Genomic DNA, 18,076 nt, shown 5'->3' on the forward strand with positions numbered 1-18,076 from the left:
AATCCAAGACAAGGTGCCGGCAGATTCAGTGTCTGGTGGGGAGAACCCTCTTCCTGGTTCATGGACAGCCATCATTTCACTGTGTCCTCACATGGTGGAAGGGGTGAGTGAGCTCTCTGGGGTCTCTTTCACAAGAGCACTAAACCTGATCAGGGGGGCTTCACCTTCATGACCTCAGCATCTCCTAAAGGCCCTGCTTCCTAATGCCATCACCCTGGGGGTAGGATCTCAACACATGAGTTTTGGGGGTACACAAACATTTGGTCCATAACAACTGGTTGAAAAGAAATCCTGAGGGAGGAGCCCTTGGAAGACAGGAGACAAATGGTGGAATTTTGGGAAGAAACTACAGCCCAAAACACACATAGAGTATGTTCTTAGAAATTAGAAACAATTCTAGAAAACTAAAAATAGGCAATGTAGTTACAAACCATTGGTGAAGGAAATGGAACAGAATTTGGTCAATCAAAAAATAAAAAGCAGAAATGGGTAAGATGGGAAAGGAACAAGCAAGAATGATAAATTAGAAAATATAAAACAAGATCAAGGGGTATATGTCCAAACATCATATCAGTAATAGCTATGAATTAATTAATCAAATTTCCCCCCACTAAATAGACATTGTATCACAGAGTCAAAAGGATAAAGAGTTTGGAAAAGAGGATGCAAGACATGGAGTGTGGAAGACACACACACAAACATACCCACCCACACACACACCCTTGGAGTTTTAGAGGAGAGAGTGAGAAGAGGCAATACTCAGTGACTTAAAAGCTTCAAATTTTATAGAATTAATGAAAGACAATACTCAACTTCTAAAGTGCACAAATTCTGAGCCAGTTAAACAAAATGAAATCAACACCTACACACATCATTGTAAAACTGTCAGAAATCAAAGACAAGACAAATAGCAGGTCATAAAAACAGAAAGAAAAGGGTAGTGCCTGGGTGGCTCAGTTGGTTAAACGTCCGACTTGAGCTCAGGTCATGATCTCACAGTTTGTTAGTTCAAGCCCCGTGTTGGGCTCTGTGCTAACAGCTCAGAGCCTGGAACCTGCTTCAGATTCTGTGTCTCCCTCTCTCTGTGCCCCTACCCCGCTTTCACTCGCTCTTTCTCAAAAATAAATAAAACGTTTAAAAAACTTTTTTTAAACATAAAAGAAAGGTGGATCACCTGCACAGGAATGATAATTAGGTTGACAGCTGGCAAAGGAGGAATATCTTTAAAGTATTACAGGATCCATGCTGACAATGTGAAACCAACTTGGGATTATTCTCTGTCTCCCTCTCTCTCTGCCCTTCCCCCACTCATGCTGTTTCTGTCTCTCTCAAAATAAATATTTTTTTTAAAAAAATAAAGTATTACAGGAAAATAATTGTCAACTATAGTGTAGTTAGTGAATCATTTTTCAACAAAACAAAACAAAACAAAAACTAATAGAGCTCTCCACTCTATTCCTTTACTAATGAATTACTTCAGAAGGAAGAGAATTTAGCCCCAAATAAAGATCTGAAATTCAAAAGGATAAGCAAGGAAATCATTGCACTTGTGGGTAAATCAAAACAAACATTATCTATATGAAATTGTAACAATGTCTACATGGTGGAGTTAATGAATGAGATGGAAACAAAATCCTGAACAACAGGAGTGTTGAAGTTGATGGGAGTAGCATTCTATAATTCTTCCCACGGTTAGGAGAGTTTTAAACTTAAATAAATATGCCTGTTACAATTTCTAGATTAACCATAGATAGAAACAGAATCTATAACTTCTAATCTAGTAGCAGGGAAAATGGAGTAAGAAAGTCTGAGCAATCTGAGAAATGGAAAGAAAGAAACAAATTTAAAAGAAAAAAAAAAGAAAAGGTGGAAAATGTTTTTAAATACACATAAAAATAAATTAGTGAAAATAAATTCAAAAAGGTCAATAATTATATTCTATGCATATGGAATAAATTCTCTTATTAAAAACAAAGATTGTTGGAATGGATAAAAAAATCCCAACTAGATACTTTTTCAAGAAATTTACCTCAATCTAAAATGTAAATATGTGGGAAAAAATAAAATGTAAATATATGGAAATATTGATAATGAAGCATGGAAAATATTTACCAAATGAATATGAATTAAATATCAGACAAAATGGACAGTAATTCAAAATAAGAGGGAAATTACATATGATAAATGGTCATCAGTAATTCTTAACTTGTGTACACTTAAAAATACAACTCCAAGGGGCGCCTGGGTGGCTCAGTCGGTTGGGCGGCCAACTTCAGCTCAGGTCACGATCTCGCGGTCCGTGGGTTCGAGCCCCGCGTCGGGCTCTGTGCTGACAGCTCACAGCCTGGAGCCTGTTTCAGATTCTGTGTCTCCCTCTCTCTGACCCTCCCCCGTTCATGCTCTGTCTCTCTCTGTCTCAAAAATAAATAAACATTAAAAAAAATTTAAAAAAAATACAACTCCAAAAGCATTAAGTAAAAATTGACAGAAATACAAGGAGAAACCAACAAATTAACTCTCATAATTTTCAGGTCATGTATACACAATCCCAAAACCACCTTATAAAAATCGGGACAGTGACTGGATTTAGATTTACAAAAATGGCTGTTTGATTGGATTCAAGCTTTGTTTACAAAATTGAATTCAGTAAAGCCAGTTTGTGTGTGCAGGTGGAATTTCAGATCATAAGAGTTCTTTCAGTTTCCACTACACTCTGTCGTGGTTAGGATGTTGTTCTACCACACCCGCCTGAGACCCTTGAGGGCTTGTGACAGGTGGTTTGGCTTGAGAAGACATCCAGGGAGAAAGAGGAGGGGTGATAGAGGAGTGCAAGACAGAACAAGAAAGAGGGAATGCCACAGCAAGAGTCCATTCTCCTGTCTGTCACTCCTGTGGACCATGAGAGATGGATCCACCAAGGCTTTCAAGGTGCTTTGTAGAACGCAGGGTAGAGTTGTCCATCACAGAGGTGGAAAGGAGAGCATTCATCCACAAGGATTCCACCACCTGCTTGTCATGAGTTATGACTTTTTGCACTTCCAGGTCTCACAGGTGGAAGTACCAGGTGGAATCCCAGAAGGATCCATGCTTCAGTGTTCCAGAATCTCAGGCAGAAAGCAGGAGACATTCAATGCAAAGCCAGTGGATACAGCCAAAGTTAAGAGATGTTCGAGAAGATGTAATGTGGGGCACAACAGTATCTCAATCAGAAATTTCTTGAAGGACTCTTCACTGTATTGCTTGGTAAAAGAAATGGATTTCTGTCCCCCCCCCCCCCCCCCACACACACATGAACACATACTTCTTTGCAATATTGGACTTACACTGGTTATTTTTATGGAATTCCAGCCCGGCCATGGGCTCCCTACACATGAAATTTAAAGAGATCCCAGAATATCCCCTACCTCCCATCCTCGGCTGCATCCCCATTCCCTTCGCTCAGGATTTAATGCAATTTCAGTCATTGTACAAAACTGACAGTGTGTTGAAGAGAGAAAGAGAAAAGAGATACTGCAGGTGGCCTTGGGTGGAAGGGAGTGAAAGAGAAATCCTAAGGCTGTGAAGCTGAACCACCAAGGTGGCTAATGAGTTAGAAAGATGAAGGTAGAAAAACATAGAAAGCGCTTCACATAAAAATGTTCAAGCTGTGAATTTAGATGGATATTAAGCTACAAGCAAGGCAAAAGCATATCAGTGTGCTTGCCAACAGGTGGCACCAGTGGGTAAACTTGTGATGCTTATGTGAGTTTTGGGTTTGGGGGTTTTTGCCTGCCTTCCTTCTTTCTCTCCTTCCTTCTTTCCTTCCTTCCTTCCTTCCTTCCTTCCTTCCTTCCCTATCTCCTTTCCTTCCTTTCCTTTTTCACTCCCTCCTTTCTTTCCTTCCTTTTTTCATTCCCTCCTTTGCTCCTTCTTTCCCGCTTTCTTTCTTTCTTTCTTTCTTTCTTTCTTTCTTTTCTCTCTTTTTCTCTTTCTTTTTCTCTTTCTCTCTCTCTCTCTCTCTTTCTCTCTTTTTCTCTTTATTTCTTTTATAGAAGAAAGAGAGAAAATAACCAGCCTTGGGTGAACTTTTAACGAAAGGAGGTATCCAAAAAAGTGAGAATAGTGCCATGGGTATCTATAGTTCCTTCCTGACAGATAAGTGCTGTAGAAGTACTTGAGAGGATGAGCAAAGCCTTTTAAGATGGAGAGGTGTTTCCAAAAGAACAGATTCCTGCATCTGTATGTTGGACCTAGATGTCACAAATAAGATTTTACTCTCATCAGCCAGGTACCAGATGTGGGAAAGAATACAACCACCTGGGAAATTTTTGCATTTCTAGGAGGCCTGCAAGTGGGGAGTCTGGAAAGGGGATCATAAGTGATGACAAAGGGAAATCGGCATGTTTATTTAGGCAGAACAAAACTTCATAAGAAGTTTCCCAGAGGAGCAAAATTCAACAGCAGTAGAGGGTGTAGCTAAAGGTGATCATGAACCAAAACAAAGTTTGAAGCAGCTTGCTTGCTATCTGATAAAATCCTATAAATAGGGGCCTAGATGAACTGAAGTTAAAATTGTGAGAGTATTTCACAACAGTTCTTGGAGAGGCAGATCTTAGAACTGCTAGGGAAATCACTACACCCATTACAAACCCATGGTCCCATTCCCAGAATTCTTAAAAACTTTTCAGCCCTTACTCAGCATCCAAAGTGAGGCCAAAGAATCTCAAAAGCAATATCTGAACCAATGGCCCAGAGTTCATGAGCTGCCATTATATGCCCAGCATGAGTTCAGCAATATGGAAAGGGAGAGCAGAAAGTCTAGGTCTCTCAACCTTCAAAGCACTTATGATTTGAATTTCTAGGACACCACCTCCAAGAGTTGCGAAATGTCTAAGTAGATGGAAAGTGATTTACTCTCCTCAACAGAAAAGATTCTTCCTTAGATCATGTATTTCCTTGTCCACCTCCTCAAAGGATTTGAAAAACAACTACCATGCTCATCTATCTCCAAAATATGTGCCCTCCAATATAAGTTTCCCTTAGTTTGAAAAAATTGTTGGGGTGCTTGGCTGGCTCAGTCAGTAGGGTATGCGACTCTTGATCTCAGGGCTGTGAGTTCAAGCACCATGTTGAGTGTAGAGATTACTTAAAAATACAGTCTTAAAAAAAGTTATCAAATAGTTATATGTTAAGAGCTCAAATAATGCAAGTGGATGTATAGCAGGTAACAGGAGCCCCTGCTCTCCTATCTCCCACCTGCAGCCTTTCTACTCAGCCACCTTTCTAATCCTGTCAGCTGTTCACATCAGGGATAGTCCCACCAAACCTGAAATCTACTCATGAAGATACATTAAACATACCCAAACTGAAGGGGCATCTTATAATTGATCCATGTGCTTAAAAAATATCAATGTCATGAAAGACAACGAAAGGCTGAGGAATGTTCCAGATTGAAGGGACATGACAACTAAATGTAATACATGATTCTCAACTGGATTCTGTATGGAAAAAGGAAATTGTGGTAACATTATGGACATTATGGAACCAATGGACATTATGGAACCAATTGGCAAAATTGAAATGTGACTGTGGGGTTAGATAAGAGGCTTGCATCCACATTTAGAAATCTGTATTTTTTTTCAGATTTAGAATATTGTAATCATACAGAGTTGTATTAAATAAAATGTCATGTTCAGATTAGAATACTGTATTTAATTCAGTATTAGGTATGTATCTAATTGATACTGTATTGTATCAGATAAAAATGTAAGATTCAGATTGAGAAATACTGTATTCTGTTCAATTCTAGAGTATTGTGTTCATATTCAAAATATTGATTCAGATTTTCTGAAGTTTATAACTACTCAGGTTATATAAAAGAATGTCCTGGGGCACCTGGGTGGCTCAGCTGGTTAAGCATCTGACTTCGGCTCAGGTCATAATCTTGCGGTTTGTGAGTTTGAGCCCAACGTTGGGCTCTGTGCTGACAGCTAGGAGTCTGGAGCCTGCTTCAGATTCTGTGTCTTCTTCTCTCTCTGCCCCTCCCCCACTTGTGCTATGTCTGTCTCTATCAAAAATAAGTAAAAAACATTAAAAAAAAAAGTCCTTATTCTTAGGAAATACACACAGTGTTAAGAGATAAAGAGGCACAGCCACAATGGAAAAGAGAATGGAAGTTGTTTTAAAAATTAAAAATAAAACTACCATATGATCCAGCAATCCCACTTCTGGGGATAGATCCAAAGGAGATGAAATCAGTAACTTGAAGAGGTAACTTCACCCTCATGTTCATAGCAGTATTATTTATAATAGCTGACACATGGAAACAACCTAAGTGTCCACTGACAGATGAACAGATAAAGAAAGTGATATATGGGGTACCTGGTGGCTCAGTCTGTTAAGCACCGACTTCAGCTCAGGTCATGATATAGCGGTTTATGAGTTCAAGCCCTGCGTCGGGCTCTATGCTGACAGTACAGCCTGCTTCAGATTCTGTGTCTCTCTCTTTGCCCCTCCCCTGCTCATGCTCTGTTTCTCTCTCTCAAAAATAAAATAAAAACATTTTAAAAAAATTTTAAAGAAAGTGATATATATATAATATATAATATTATAATATATAATAACAATAATGGATTATTATTCAGCCACGAAAAAGAAGGAAATCCTTCCTTTTGCAACAACATGGATGGACCTGGCGGGGGTGGTTATGCTAAGTGAAATAAGTCAGACAGATTTTTGAGGGATGTGACTTGATTGTTGGTTCACCTATGAACTGGACCCTGGCAATCTGGTTCCTCACCCCCTCCCCTGTTCTTAGAATATGTATTCTACTTGCTTTTCCCCACTCCAGAGGTTTCCCCAAGGACACAACCTTGAGAAAGTGAATGTGGTCCTGAGACCATCTGGGCAGTATATATGACTAAACCCAGTAAAGGCCTCTGTAAAAACTTTTAAGATCTGGCAGGTGGGTGCAGAAATCTATTTGTCTTGCTGCCACCCAAGACAAGTCTCATACGTGAGTTTTCTTTGTTTATTAGAATGCCCACCTACCAACCTTGAGTGGCCGCCTCTTTATTTCTCTCTGCCTTCTGTGTACAGTTGCAGGTTTCAGATTTTACCTAGGATGCTCCCAAGGGGCTTACAAACCAACACAGAGAAAGACAAATACTATATCATCTCATTTATATGTAGAATCTGAAAAAACCAAACCCATAGAAACAGAGAGTAGAATGGTGACTTCCAGGGCAGAGGAGTGAAGGAAATAGATAGATATGGTCAAAAGGTACAAACTTTCAGTTATAGGATAAATAAATTTGGGAGATCTAAGGTACGGCATGGTGACTATATTTATCAGTACTGTATTGCATACTTGAAAGTAGCTATGGGAGTAGTATTTTAATGTTCTCACCATAACAACAACAAATGATAATTCTGTGAGGTGAAGCATGTGTTAACTAACCTATTTCAGCAAACATTTTGCAATATATACATGTATCAAATCATTATATTGCACATCTTACATTTACAAAATGGCCTATGTCAATAATACCTCAATAAAGCCATTAAAAAATAAAGGGGCAGATTTTGTATGCAACTTCCTCTCAAATGGTTCAGATATGTATGTATGTATATACATAGTGTGTGGATAGTTTATTGTATTTATACTGCTAAACCAAAGGAAACAATATTGATTTCTATCTCTTGTTCTTCTGTCATTTCTGAAAATATCTCCTGAAATCATGAATGTTTCTCATGCACTGATATGCTGCCTCCTGATACTCTCAGCCAGCTGGGAGTATGACTCTGGGAGTGTGACATATTAGGAATCTTTCCAAATTGGCCTTGCTAAAATTGTAATTTTTAAAAATCTGCTTTGGGGCTTTTACAGCCACATTTCAGCCAGAAAACAATTTTGAAAGCTGGAAATTATTCAGTCCTGCTGTCAGTCTGTGGTCAGGCTTCAATTTGACCTGCTGCATGATTTTAGTAAGGATTTTAAAACACTTGTATAAAATGCCTGCTTGTTTCCTCATTATCAAATTGGCACTTTCGAGAACCAGACAGGAGACATGGCCAAAGTGCAGATTTCTCATCAAAAAAAGTTTTCACACTGTGTTTTTAAAAAGTTTTGTTTTTGTTTTTTAATTTGAGAGACCAAGAGCATGAGAAAGAGGGTAAGGGGCAGAGGGAGAGAAAATCTCAAGGTGGCTCCACACCCAAGCCATGTGGGTGGGGGTGGAGTGGGGGGTGGAAGAGGGCCCATCACAGGTCTCATTCCCAAGACCCTGGGATCATCACCTGAGCCTAAATCAAGAGTCAGATGATTAACTGACTAAGCCACCCAGGCACCCCTAAAAGAGTTCTTGTCCAGTGTGAACTTAGCCTTAAATTGAAAAAGAGGTATTACTATTTTAATAATATTAATATTAACAACAAATTTATTTTATTTTTACATACCAACTTTACAGAACTTAGAAAACATGAAAAAAGACCAAAAGTCTGTCCTACTTTGTTCCTGGAGCTCTTCCTAAATGTTATTTACACAAAGCATTCCAACAGGTTACTACTACTCCATCCTGTACTTAGTTGTTACCATGTTGTTAAATAATGGTGGCAAGTATTCTCATTTGAGTCTTGATATTAATAGGAATGCCATTAATAGTCATAATGATAGCTAATATTTATTTTGCTTTCTCTGCATGCCAGGAACCAAGCTAAGTACATTACTCATGTTCTCTCATCTAATCTTCCAGGAAAATGAGTGTTCTATTATTATCCCCATTTTATGACTGAAAAAAGTGAGAGATCAAAAAGGTTATGTAATGCATCCACAGTTACAAAGTGAGAAGGTAACAAAGCTACCTCAAAGACTGTGTTTTTATATATATGTATATGTGCATTATAAAATATTGAGATGCTGTTTTTGAAATAAGCATCCTTCTATTCCTATCTTTAAGGTTTTTTTTTTTTTAAAGAAATAGGTATTTGTTGAATGAATCTGTTAAGATAGCTTTTTGTTTATCTGGGTTGTTAATAAAATGTTTAAATAATTTTCTTTCACAATATTAAATTCTCTTTGGATTCCTGGGCTAGACCTTCTGTCGTCCAAGATTGTTTCCAGCATACTATTAAATTCCAGACACTGACACTTTATTTAGGAATTTCACATTCCCATTAGTGGTGCTAACTAGAGAGTTTTGAGGAGAGCTACACTATCTTCGTTGGGTTTTGGAATCCAGGTTATGTTAGGGTTAGAAACCCTTTCACCTCTTTCTATGCTCAGCAGCAACTTATATACCATGAAAATGATCTCTTCCTTCAAAAATGTCAAGAATTCACACGTAACCCCATCTAGATCTAGAGCCACTTTATAGTACAATTGACTTTCTTGGTTAGTGATTTTTCAAATCCCATGCTTATTCTAGAGTTAATGTTAGTAATACGTATTTTTCCAGAAAATGTGCCCATTTGTGGGGGAGTTTTAAAACATATCAGTATACTTGCCAGTCGTGAATAGTATTTTCTTATGTATTTAAAATTGTCTACATTACTCATTCTGGTTCCTTTCTCTTTTGCCTCTTCCTGTTTGTTCTTTCTTTATAATATTTCATAGAAATTTGTCCACTATTTGTATATTTTTATGTAAAACTAATTGTTTCTTTATTTCATTCTGCTTTACATATTTGTTTACTTCTACTTATATCTTTCTTTCCATTTATTTAGAGTTAGTTTTTAATCACCAATATTTAATTAATGTGAAATATGAAACAATATGCCCGATTGTTACCATTTTTAGAGGTTGCGCAATATTTTATTCTATGAGTGTGATGTGTATTAGTTAAACAGGTTACTAGCTCAAATTCAACCCTGGATAAACTAAGGATGAGAGATGGAAGCAAGAATCTTATGACCAGCTGGAAGGCAGAAGATGGTCCAGAGCAAGTATGGCCACTTGGCTTAGAGCCTGGCATGCTGCCTCTAGACAGGAAAGATAGAACATAACTTCTAGAGTTCTTCACCAACACCTGCTCTTTCGCTGTGCAGTGTCAGGATTCAGCAATAATTTCTATGAGCCAGAATGAATAAAAGAAGGTAGTGCTCATGGTTTTCTGCTTCTGCAGTAAGGATAGGTGATATTTAATTCTCACAGAGTATGGAATTAACAAGGATGAGAAAAATAGGCCAAAGGAAGGGATCCTTTGTGTTCTCATGGAGAGATGAGAGAAGCAGGCCCAGCCTGACTGCACTGATTTCCAGAGGAAACCTCTCAAGCTCCCCACTTTCCTTCCCCATTCTGCCTTCTTCATGAAGCTTCACATTTCCCCCTCAAACCTAAGTCTCTCTGAACTTGAACTCTAAAAGGTGAATTAGACCCAGCCACCACCCTATGGGAGTTTACAAAGCTACACATGACACGTGCTGCAGCCTGAAAAATGAAATCCTTCAATCCTTCAATCCTGAGATTGAAAAGGGCCGATAGGAATGGGGGTGGGGGGAGAGCTTCATTAGGGGATCAGTGATCTTGGAGATGTACATATGTGTAACAGAAATAGTGCCTTGAGAAGCAAACACACCACACAATGTTTATTCTTAAATAATAAATAAATTGCAAAGGAAATACAGGAAACAAAACATTCATGAAATCCAAGTTGCTAAAGTGCTTTCAAACATAAATTTTAAAAGACCAAGAAGCTTTGTCTGACCTTAAAACACTGTTTATAGATATTAAACACAGTCCCATGCTATTTCAGAAGGGAAGGGAAAGTATGGGTTGCTTTCTTGTTTATGAGTTCTGATATGCACAGCCTATCAAATGACACTCAGGATAATACAAAGTATTGCTTAATGAGAAAATTGAAATGTCCAAAGCCAAGTTCAAGGTAAAGATACTATAATTCATTCATATGTCTGTATGGGGTCTTTGCTATTTATAAAGACATCTGATTCTCTGGAGATTAAATAAATTTATATTTTCAAATTCAGATGGAGGACATCAGACCACCTATTAATTTACACAGTATATTGAACCAAATCTCAAATGAGGCCCAGCAGTGAATACACTTTTTGAACTTTAAATCCTCCCTTCTCAAGTTCTACAAAAAAGAAGTAAAATTTTACATAAAATTAACTGCCTTTAAGGAATGGTTTCCATTCTAGGGTGAAATGGGCTTTCCCTAAGGTATCCATTTGTCTTCTTAAAGCAAGTGGCATTACATTTTATCCTGACACTGGAAGAAGAAAATCCAGCTGAGAGTCCTTGTCTTAGACAACTGTTATCTTGTGGAAAATGCCATAAGGGATGAACTTGCCAGCCTTTGAGGGTAGGGCCTGTGGGCCTCATCAGGCTCCCACCTTCCCTGGCTGGAGCCCCTCCAGCCCTGAGGAGTCTGAGCATCCTCTAGCATTGGTGCCCTGGTGTACTTTCTTGGTCTCCTGCCGGGCAGAGCTGGAGAGATCAATGGCCATATCTTCCAAGCCATTCTCAGGGCTGGCTTCATCTGAGCTTCTCTGGGATCCTGTCTGCCTTGGGCTAGAACCTTCCTGGAGTTGGTCTGAGTCCCAGAGTCCTGTCAGCTTTTCTTCACTTCCTGGTTTCCTTATCATCCCTGTGGATTTTTTATGCATCCCTTGCAAAAAAGAAGAGAAAAAATAAAAATAGGTATCTCCAAATTCAGCAATTTTGTAAATTCTTCCTTGTCTAGCTTCTCTAAATCCCATTAGAAATGTCCTCATCATAAGGGCACCTGGGTGGCTCAGTTGGTTAAGCATCCAACTTCTGCTCAGGTCATGATCTCACAGTTTGTGGGTTGGAGCCCTATGTGGGGGTCTGTGCTGACAGCTCAGAGCCTGGAGCTTGCTTCGGATTCTGTGTGTCCCCCTCTCTCTGCCCCTCCCATGCTGATGCTCTGTCTCTCTCTGTCTCCCAATAATAATTAAACGTTTAAAAAAATGCCTTCATCAGCATCTGTCTCCAGGGCCTCTAGGGGAACCAGCTAGGTATCTACCCCCATTAAGGGTTAAATCTAATATCTGTCTGTGGGGTGCACCCAACAAAGGTGCCTTATTTGGATATCACAGTAATTGTTCAAATTTAATTGTTGCCAATATTTTAAAATCAGGAGATTTTACATCAAAAGCCAGATTTCCAGCTTCTCTGGAAATAAGAGTGTCTGGCAGCACTGAGCCCACTTTCTTACAAGGCCACAGATATGCAGATGCCAGTGAGCATCACTGCCCCACATCTGACCTGCTTGTGGAAGTTCAGAAGGGTGAACTTGGTTCCCTGCCCCAAATTCTGTCTCTTCAGTCTTTGAGGGCAAAGTCAGGACCATATTTACTATTGGTATCTCTAGTCTCAGCATAGTGTCTGGGGGTAGGGGCTAAAAAAAAAAATGTTTGCTAAACAAAAAACCTCCTCCCCCTACCAGCCTAGAATTCCTCATACATATACCTAACTCTAATCTCCCACCCTGCCCTAGGTGCTATCTTGTGACTCATTCCTCTAAGGTGTGATCTCTGCCCATTGGTCTCTGGTAACAACAGAAAACACCAGAATGCCTAGCCTCAAAACTTGGACCTTACCAGTGTAGGCTGTTCTAGCACCAAAAGTCTAAGAGACAGAAAAGCAGGTTGTTAGTGGCAGACTGCCAGGACCCAGACCCAGACCTTCTGGCTCTGATTTGTAGGGCGTTAATCACCTGCAGGTTTCACTGCTTAGCACTGCCCTCATTACTATTACCACGAGCTCTAAGTTGTATGATTTCCAAAAATTCTAACATTTTGGAATGTATTTCACATATTACATCATTCCACTCTTAAAACCAAGGCTTAATGTGACCTTTCCACACACTGTGTACACAGTTCCCATGCAAAATAAATCAATTGACCACAGTTCAAGCCTTTGAATTAATTAAAAATTGGATGTGATATTCTGGGCCCAAATCTGAGTAAATTTACATTGATTGGCTTTGCAAATGGCTGCCTTTTGTGGGAACCCCACTCTCTCCCCCAGTATCTCTGGGCCTCTTGCTAGCTGCAGGGCCCTTCTTCCTTACCCAGAAGCCATGGTGCACAGGAACCAACCAGGCCACCCTCGGTGGAGTTGAGGACAGAGTCTGGCAGCGGGATGCAATGTCTCACCATGGCCCCATAGAGACCATACTCCGCCATCACGCTGCTACCACCCCAGCGCTTCTCCCGCTTCCGCCACTTGGCCCTCCGGTTTTGAAACCAGACCTAATATGAGGCAGGACAGGAAGCAGAAGAGCATACAGGAGGAGACACAGTAAAGAGGATGCTTCTAGGTGCCCCTGAGCAGGGAGTTCTAAAAGGGCCAACTATCCACTCAAGTCCCAGACCTTTGAGGAGCTGTACCTACTGCTCACTCAGAACTCAAAAGGACTCATCATTATGGGGCTAATGTGCAGTTTCCACTGAGGCTTTCCAGAAAATGAGAAATGACAAAAATAAAATCAAAGTGTTCTTTCACAGATTGTGTAAAGAAGTAGACTATTATGTTTCCTGATTTTTTTCATTGATTAGAAAGAGTTCACGCTGGCAATGGTCCTTTCTAACCCCAAGGTTTTGGGTTGTTGGTGATAATTCTCCTGGAAAATATTATCTTAATAAAGGAATAATATGGAATATTGTTTAGCTGTTAAAAAAAAAAGAGTGAGTTAGTGGCAAATCTTCTTTCCTAGAGAAATGTTCAAGGTGCATTGTCAAACAAAAGACTAAGAAGTATAACTCAATACCTTACACACAAAATCCTGTGTGTGTAAGTATAGCTATAGATGATAGAGATAGAGATAGAGATAGAGATAGAGATAGAGAGATAGAGATATATAAACATATTCACAGCCAGATATAAACACAGAGATGGTGTGAAGGAAGATTACAGCAAGATATTTACATTGTTTTCTCTCAAGGAGTGATAGTCAAAGATTAGACAGACAGACAGATAGATAGATAGATAGATAGATAATAGAGTTATAGATATATATAGCTATATATGTAGTTTTTAGTTGCAGCACACATTATTGTGTAATTTTAAAGAATTAATAAATAAAAGGAAAAAAAGACATGCAGATTACAGGAAATATCTTCTTGGAATAAAAATACAGAAAGTCTCTAGCATTGTGGTACCTGCAGCCAGTGAGCCTTAGTTTGTGTGTCAATGGGAATGTGTTAGGCTGTCTAGAGGTGGCTGTGGGTTGACCCACTGTGTGTGAGAAAAACATGTTCTCTGTGATGTCTCTGGGAAAGAGAAAAGGGACCCTAGACACCTGTATTCTGTCTTCAGGGAGCTCAGTTTTCACAGCCAGCATTTCCCGGGCATACACATCAGGGTAGTGGGCCTCGCTGAATGCCTTCTCCAGCTCTTCCAGTTGGTGGGCGGTGAAAACAGTCCTGTAGGGAAGCCCAAAGCACATATGTGGGCACATGTCTGCAGGAGGCTACCAGGCTTCCCAGACTTAGAAGACCCCATGCCTGCCTTTCCACACCCTAAAAGCCCTCCTCATGATAACTGGACATATCACCTCTGAATGATTAGCCTCTGGAAAGTCCAGAAGTTTCGTTCAAAAACAACAACAAAGTTCTTTGACATTTTTTTCTCCTCAATGAATTCTATCAACTCATTCTAAGAATATCTATTTTAAAGGTCCACAAATTTGTCTTTAAAATGCCACAAAGATTGTCCTGTAGCCTCCTATGAATAGCAGAATTATGTTCCCAAATGCCTACTATGTGCCAACCAGGAGGTCACTGGGCCTGCCATAATGCAGCATCATATATTCTCAGATACTGTGTCCTGAGGAAGTAGCCAGGGAGGACAGCCTGGCTGTATACCTGTGTCGCCGTTTCTTTCTCTTGCCAAGGGTGGGGGACACCTTCAGGTCACTCCTATCTTCAGATGGGCTGTCCTCATCTGTTAGCACCGGAGAAAAGAGAGGACTTTAAAGGTGAGCATATTATCTTTTATAAGAAAGAAAGAAAGAAAGAAAGAAAGAAAGAAAGAAAGAAAGAAGAAAAGAAAAAAGAGAAAGAAAGAAAGAAAGAAAGAAAGAAAGAAAGAAAGAAAGAGGGAGGGAGGGAGGGAGGGAAGGAGGAGGGAGGAAGGAAGGAAGGAAGGAAGGAAGGAAGGAAGGAAGGAAAGAAAACTTTTTAAAGGTGAGCACATTTTTCACTTTCTTCTCTGGATTTTAATATGAGGATTGAAGTTATTATTCTGCTGGGGAATGTGAGTATTTAACAATATTCGCTAGCATTTTTAGCACTCACTATATTCCAGTCACTGTGCTTAGCATTGTCCATGCATTATCTTCATAAAAGTTATTCTTCATAAAAGAACTCCAAGATAGCTACTAGTATTATTCTATTTTTACAGATGAGGAAACTGAAGTGCAGAGAGATTAAGTAACTTGCCCAAGATCACACAGGTAGTACATGATGAAGTTGGGAGTCAAACCCCAGACTGCGTGAAGCTACTTGGCCATTAATGACACTCTCTATTCCCACTTAGCTCCCAAATTCATCCACTTCTTTCTGCCTCCAACTCCTCATCTTAACCAATAAACCAACATTTAAGTGGGGCGGCTAAGGTTTGACATCAAAACCCTTGTCAGACGTGCACTCCCTGCCCTCCTGTACCAATTCCAAATCTCTGGAAGCAGATCCAGGAAACTCACTCTTGACAAGATCTAGTGGTATTTTGCCTTTCATTTTCTCACAGAAAGAATTCATCCTATGAAGGTGGTTTTTGCATTTTTAATGAAACCACTAATAGAAGGCGTCATTTTATCTTACACAGAGACTCGTGAAGTGTTGTTTTTTTTTTTAAACTGAGTGAAAACTTGCTTGTCTGCTAAATTGGCATGCTTACTTTTATTATATTATTACTTTTAGTTTCAGTGGAGAGACTCAACGTACTTTTTTGCCTTATCTGCCTACTAGACGCTTAGCTCTAGGTTTTACTACATAGTTTCTCTCAGTCTGCGTTTTCTTGTATAATTCTCCATTTTATTTCCCCCACACCCCAAACCTCTCAATTTCTTGGCCTTTGCTCTTTATAGACATTCATTGCCTTCTCTTTCCCCGTAATGCACCTCAACTTCTTTGAGGAAATAGCTGGGCTTGGAACAAAATGTTGAGCATAGCTGCAATGAAATTGGCAAGGTTGCTTCCTTTCTCACGTGTGCGGGAGGACGGAAGGCAACGCAAGGAAAAAAGCGCGGTACCTAGGCTCTTATTTCAGCACCCCGGGAGGCGGACAGTTCCAGGCCTCCAGGCCCTGCGCTCTTCACTCTTTGAATCCAGCAAACCTTTGAGCCCCCGCGGGGTAGTGGGTTCTGTGCTGGTGATGAACAAGCACGCCCTGGCCTCCCCGACCTATGCCGTTCGCAGAGACCGAGGCTCAGGCGGGGGGCTAGGGAAAAACCCTCAGAGACCGCTGCTTAGTCGCCAAGACCCCCGGGGTAGGTCCGGAACAGAGTGGTGGCAGTATCTGCTGTGCTGCGGGACCAGGTCCCGGACAAGAGGCAGGGACTTAGGGAAAGACAAGGGGCAGGGAGCGAGGCTGCTAGAATACGCCTCCCCGACGGGGCCGCGCTCAGGGGTCCCGAGTTCCCTTAGATCCGGGATGCTGGGAGTAGGGGCTCAATGAGACGATGGTGAGTTACCCCTGTACGGCCCCAAGCCTGAGGAAACAGGGGCAAGACCCCGATGCGTTGGCCTGATTACCGGACGTCGAGACGCTCTCGCTGCTCTTCTGGCTGCCGAGAGGGGGCGGCGGGCGACCAGGGGCTTGCGGGGCAGCGGGTTCAGGCGCCCCGGGTGGCAGGAACGGCACGTCGGCCATGAGCAGGCAAGGCGCCCGAGGGGCCGCGGGGGGCTGTGCGCCGAAGCCGCATAGAAGGCCGAGCCCCAATGGGAGGGCCCCGCGCGCCATGCAGGAGCCCGCGAGACCCGAACCCGTACAGGGTGCGGCCACGGAGGACTCGCAGCCAGATCCTGGCCCGGGGCCGGCAGGCGCGGGCACCTCAGCTTCCAGGCCCAGAAGATCCGTGATGGCGAACCCGCGGGGGCGCAAGCCGCTGGGGGAGCTGCCTGGCACCAGCACCCTGCTCCTGGAGCGCCCGTCGCAAAGTGCGTCCCGGCATGTCATGGCTTCTCAGTCGGTGAGGCTTGACTTTCTCTAGGTCACGTTTGCGGAGAGGGCACAGCTCGGAGGATGCTTTATACTCCCTGACAGCCTGTCGGGCGCGGAAGGCCAGGAGGGCTCCAATCAGTGGGGCGCGGACGCGTCATCGCCCAGGACCCTGCGAGATGGGGACGCCACCAGTTTCCCTCCCCTCGGTCGCCGCCCTCCCAGCTGCAGTCCCCTCAATTACCTCCTTCTCTCTCCTCTCCAGCTGTCCCCCTGCCCAGTCCCCACCCGACAGCCCCCTCCCCCGTTCTCCGTGAAAGGAAAGTAGGGAGGGCACGACCCTGCTATCTGCTGGTTCCTCTAAAAAGCTGCAGTTTCCAGGCCCCGGAGTGGTCTTCCTTTCCTTCCAGATTCTCTAAGTGGAGGTCCCCCTCACAGCTACCTCGAAGGCTCCCTCCCAAGACACAGTTGCTCATTAAGACCTAGGGCCTCATTCCTAGCCACACTACCACCAGTATGACACTCACCAGCCCTCCAACTCCACCGCCAGAGCCAAGACCTTCCACGAAAATCTCTGAAGGGAGAGGAGTGGAAAACATTTATTTAATCCACGCCCACTGCACCTCCAGCCAAATTCACCCCCAGAGCCCTAATGGCTGAGCTGCAGCGGGCCGCAAAACTCACAAGAGCTGAGAGAAGGGGGAGTAGGGAGAAACAGATATAGAGTGGACTAAGGAACGGTGCCGGTTTAGCAAACAAAAATACTGCAGATCCAGTGAAATTTGAATTTCAGATATACAATGAACTTTTTTTTTTTTAGTATGAGTATGTATCAGTATTTTATCTGACAGTTCTAAATTGGGTGTGTGTGGGGGGGGCGTAAGTTGGAACATAGGACCTGTCTACTGGGACACACCCCTCTTCACGGAGGCAAACAAATTACTGTCAGAT

At 41.7% G+C, this 18,076-nt stretch overlaps 1 protein-coding gene across 1 annotated transcript; it reads right to left on the bottom strand.

The window, feature by feature from the left end:
• Positions 1-10,982: 10,982 nt before the first annotated feature.
• Positions 10,983-17,143, bottom strand: VSX1 (visual system homeobox 1). Its single transcript, XM_007096618.3, has 5 exons — positions 16,720-17,143; positions 14,830-14,908; positions 14,265-14,388; positions 13,035-13,215; positions 10,983-11,606 (listed from the first exon to the last, which is right to left on the bottom strand). The coding sequence occupies exons 1-5, from the start codon at positions 17,141-17,143 to the stop codon at positions 11,320-11,322; spliced, it is 1,095 nt and encodes a 364-aa protein (XP_007096680.2). The 3' UTR covers positions 10,983-11,319.
• Positions 17,144-18,076: the final 933 nt, after the last annotated feature.

Source organism: Panthera tigris, chromosome A3, assembly GCF_018350195.1.
Source record: "Panthera tigris isolate Pti1 chromosome A3, P.tigris_Pti1_mat1.1, whole genome shotgun sequence".
NCBI lineage: Eukaryota > Metazoa > Chordata > Mammalia > Carnivora > Felidae > Panthera > Panthera tigris.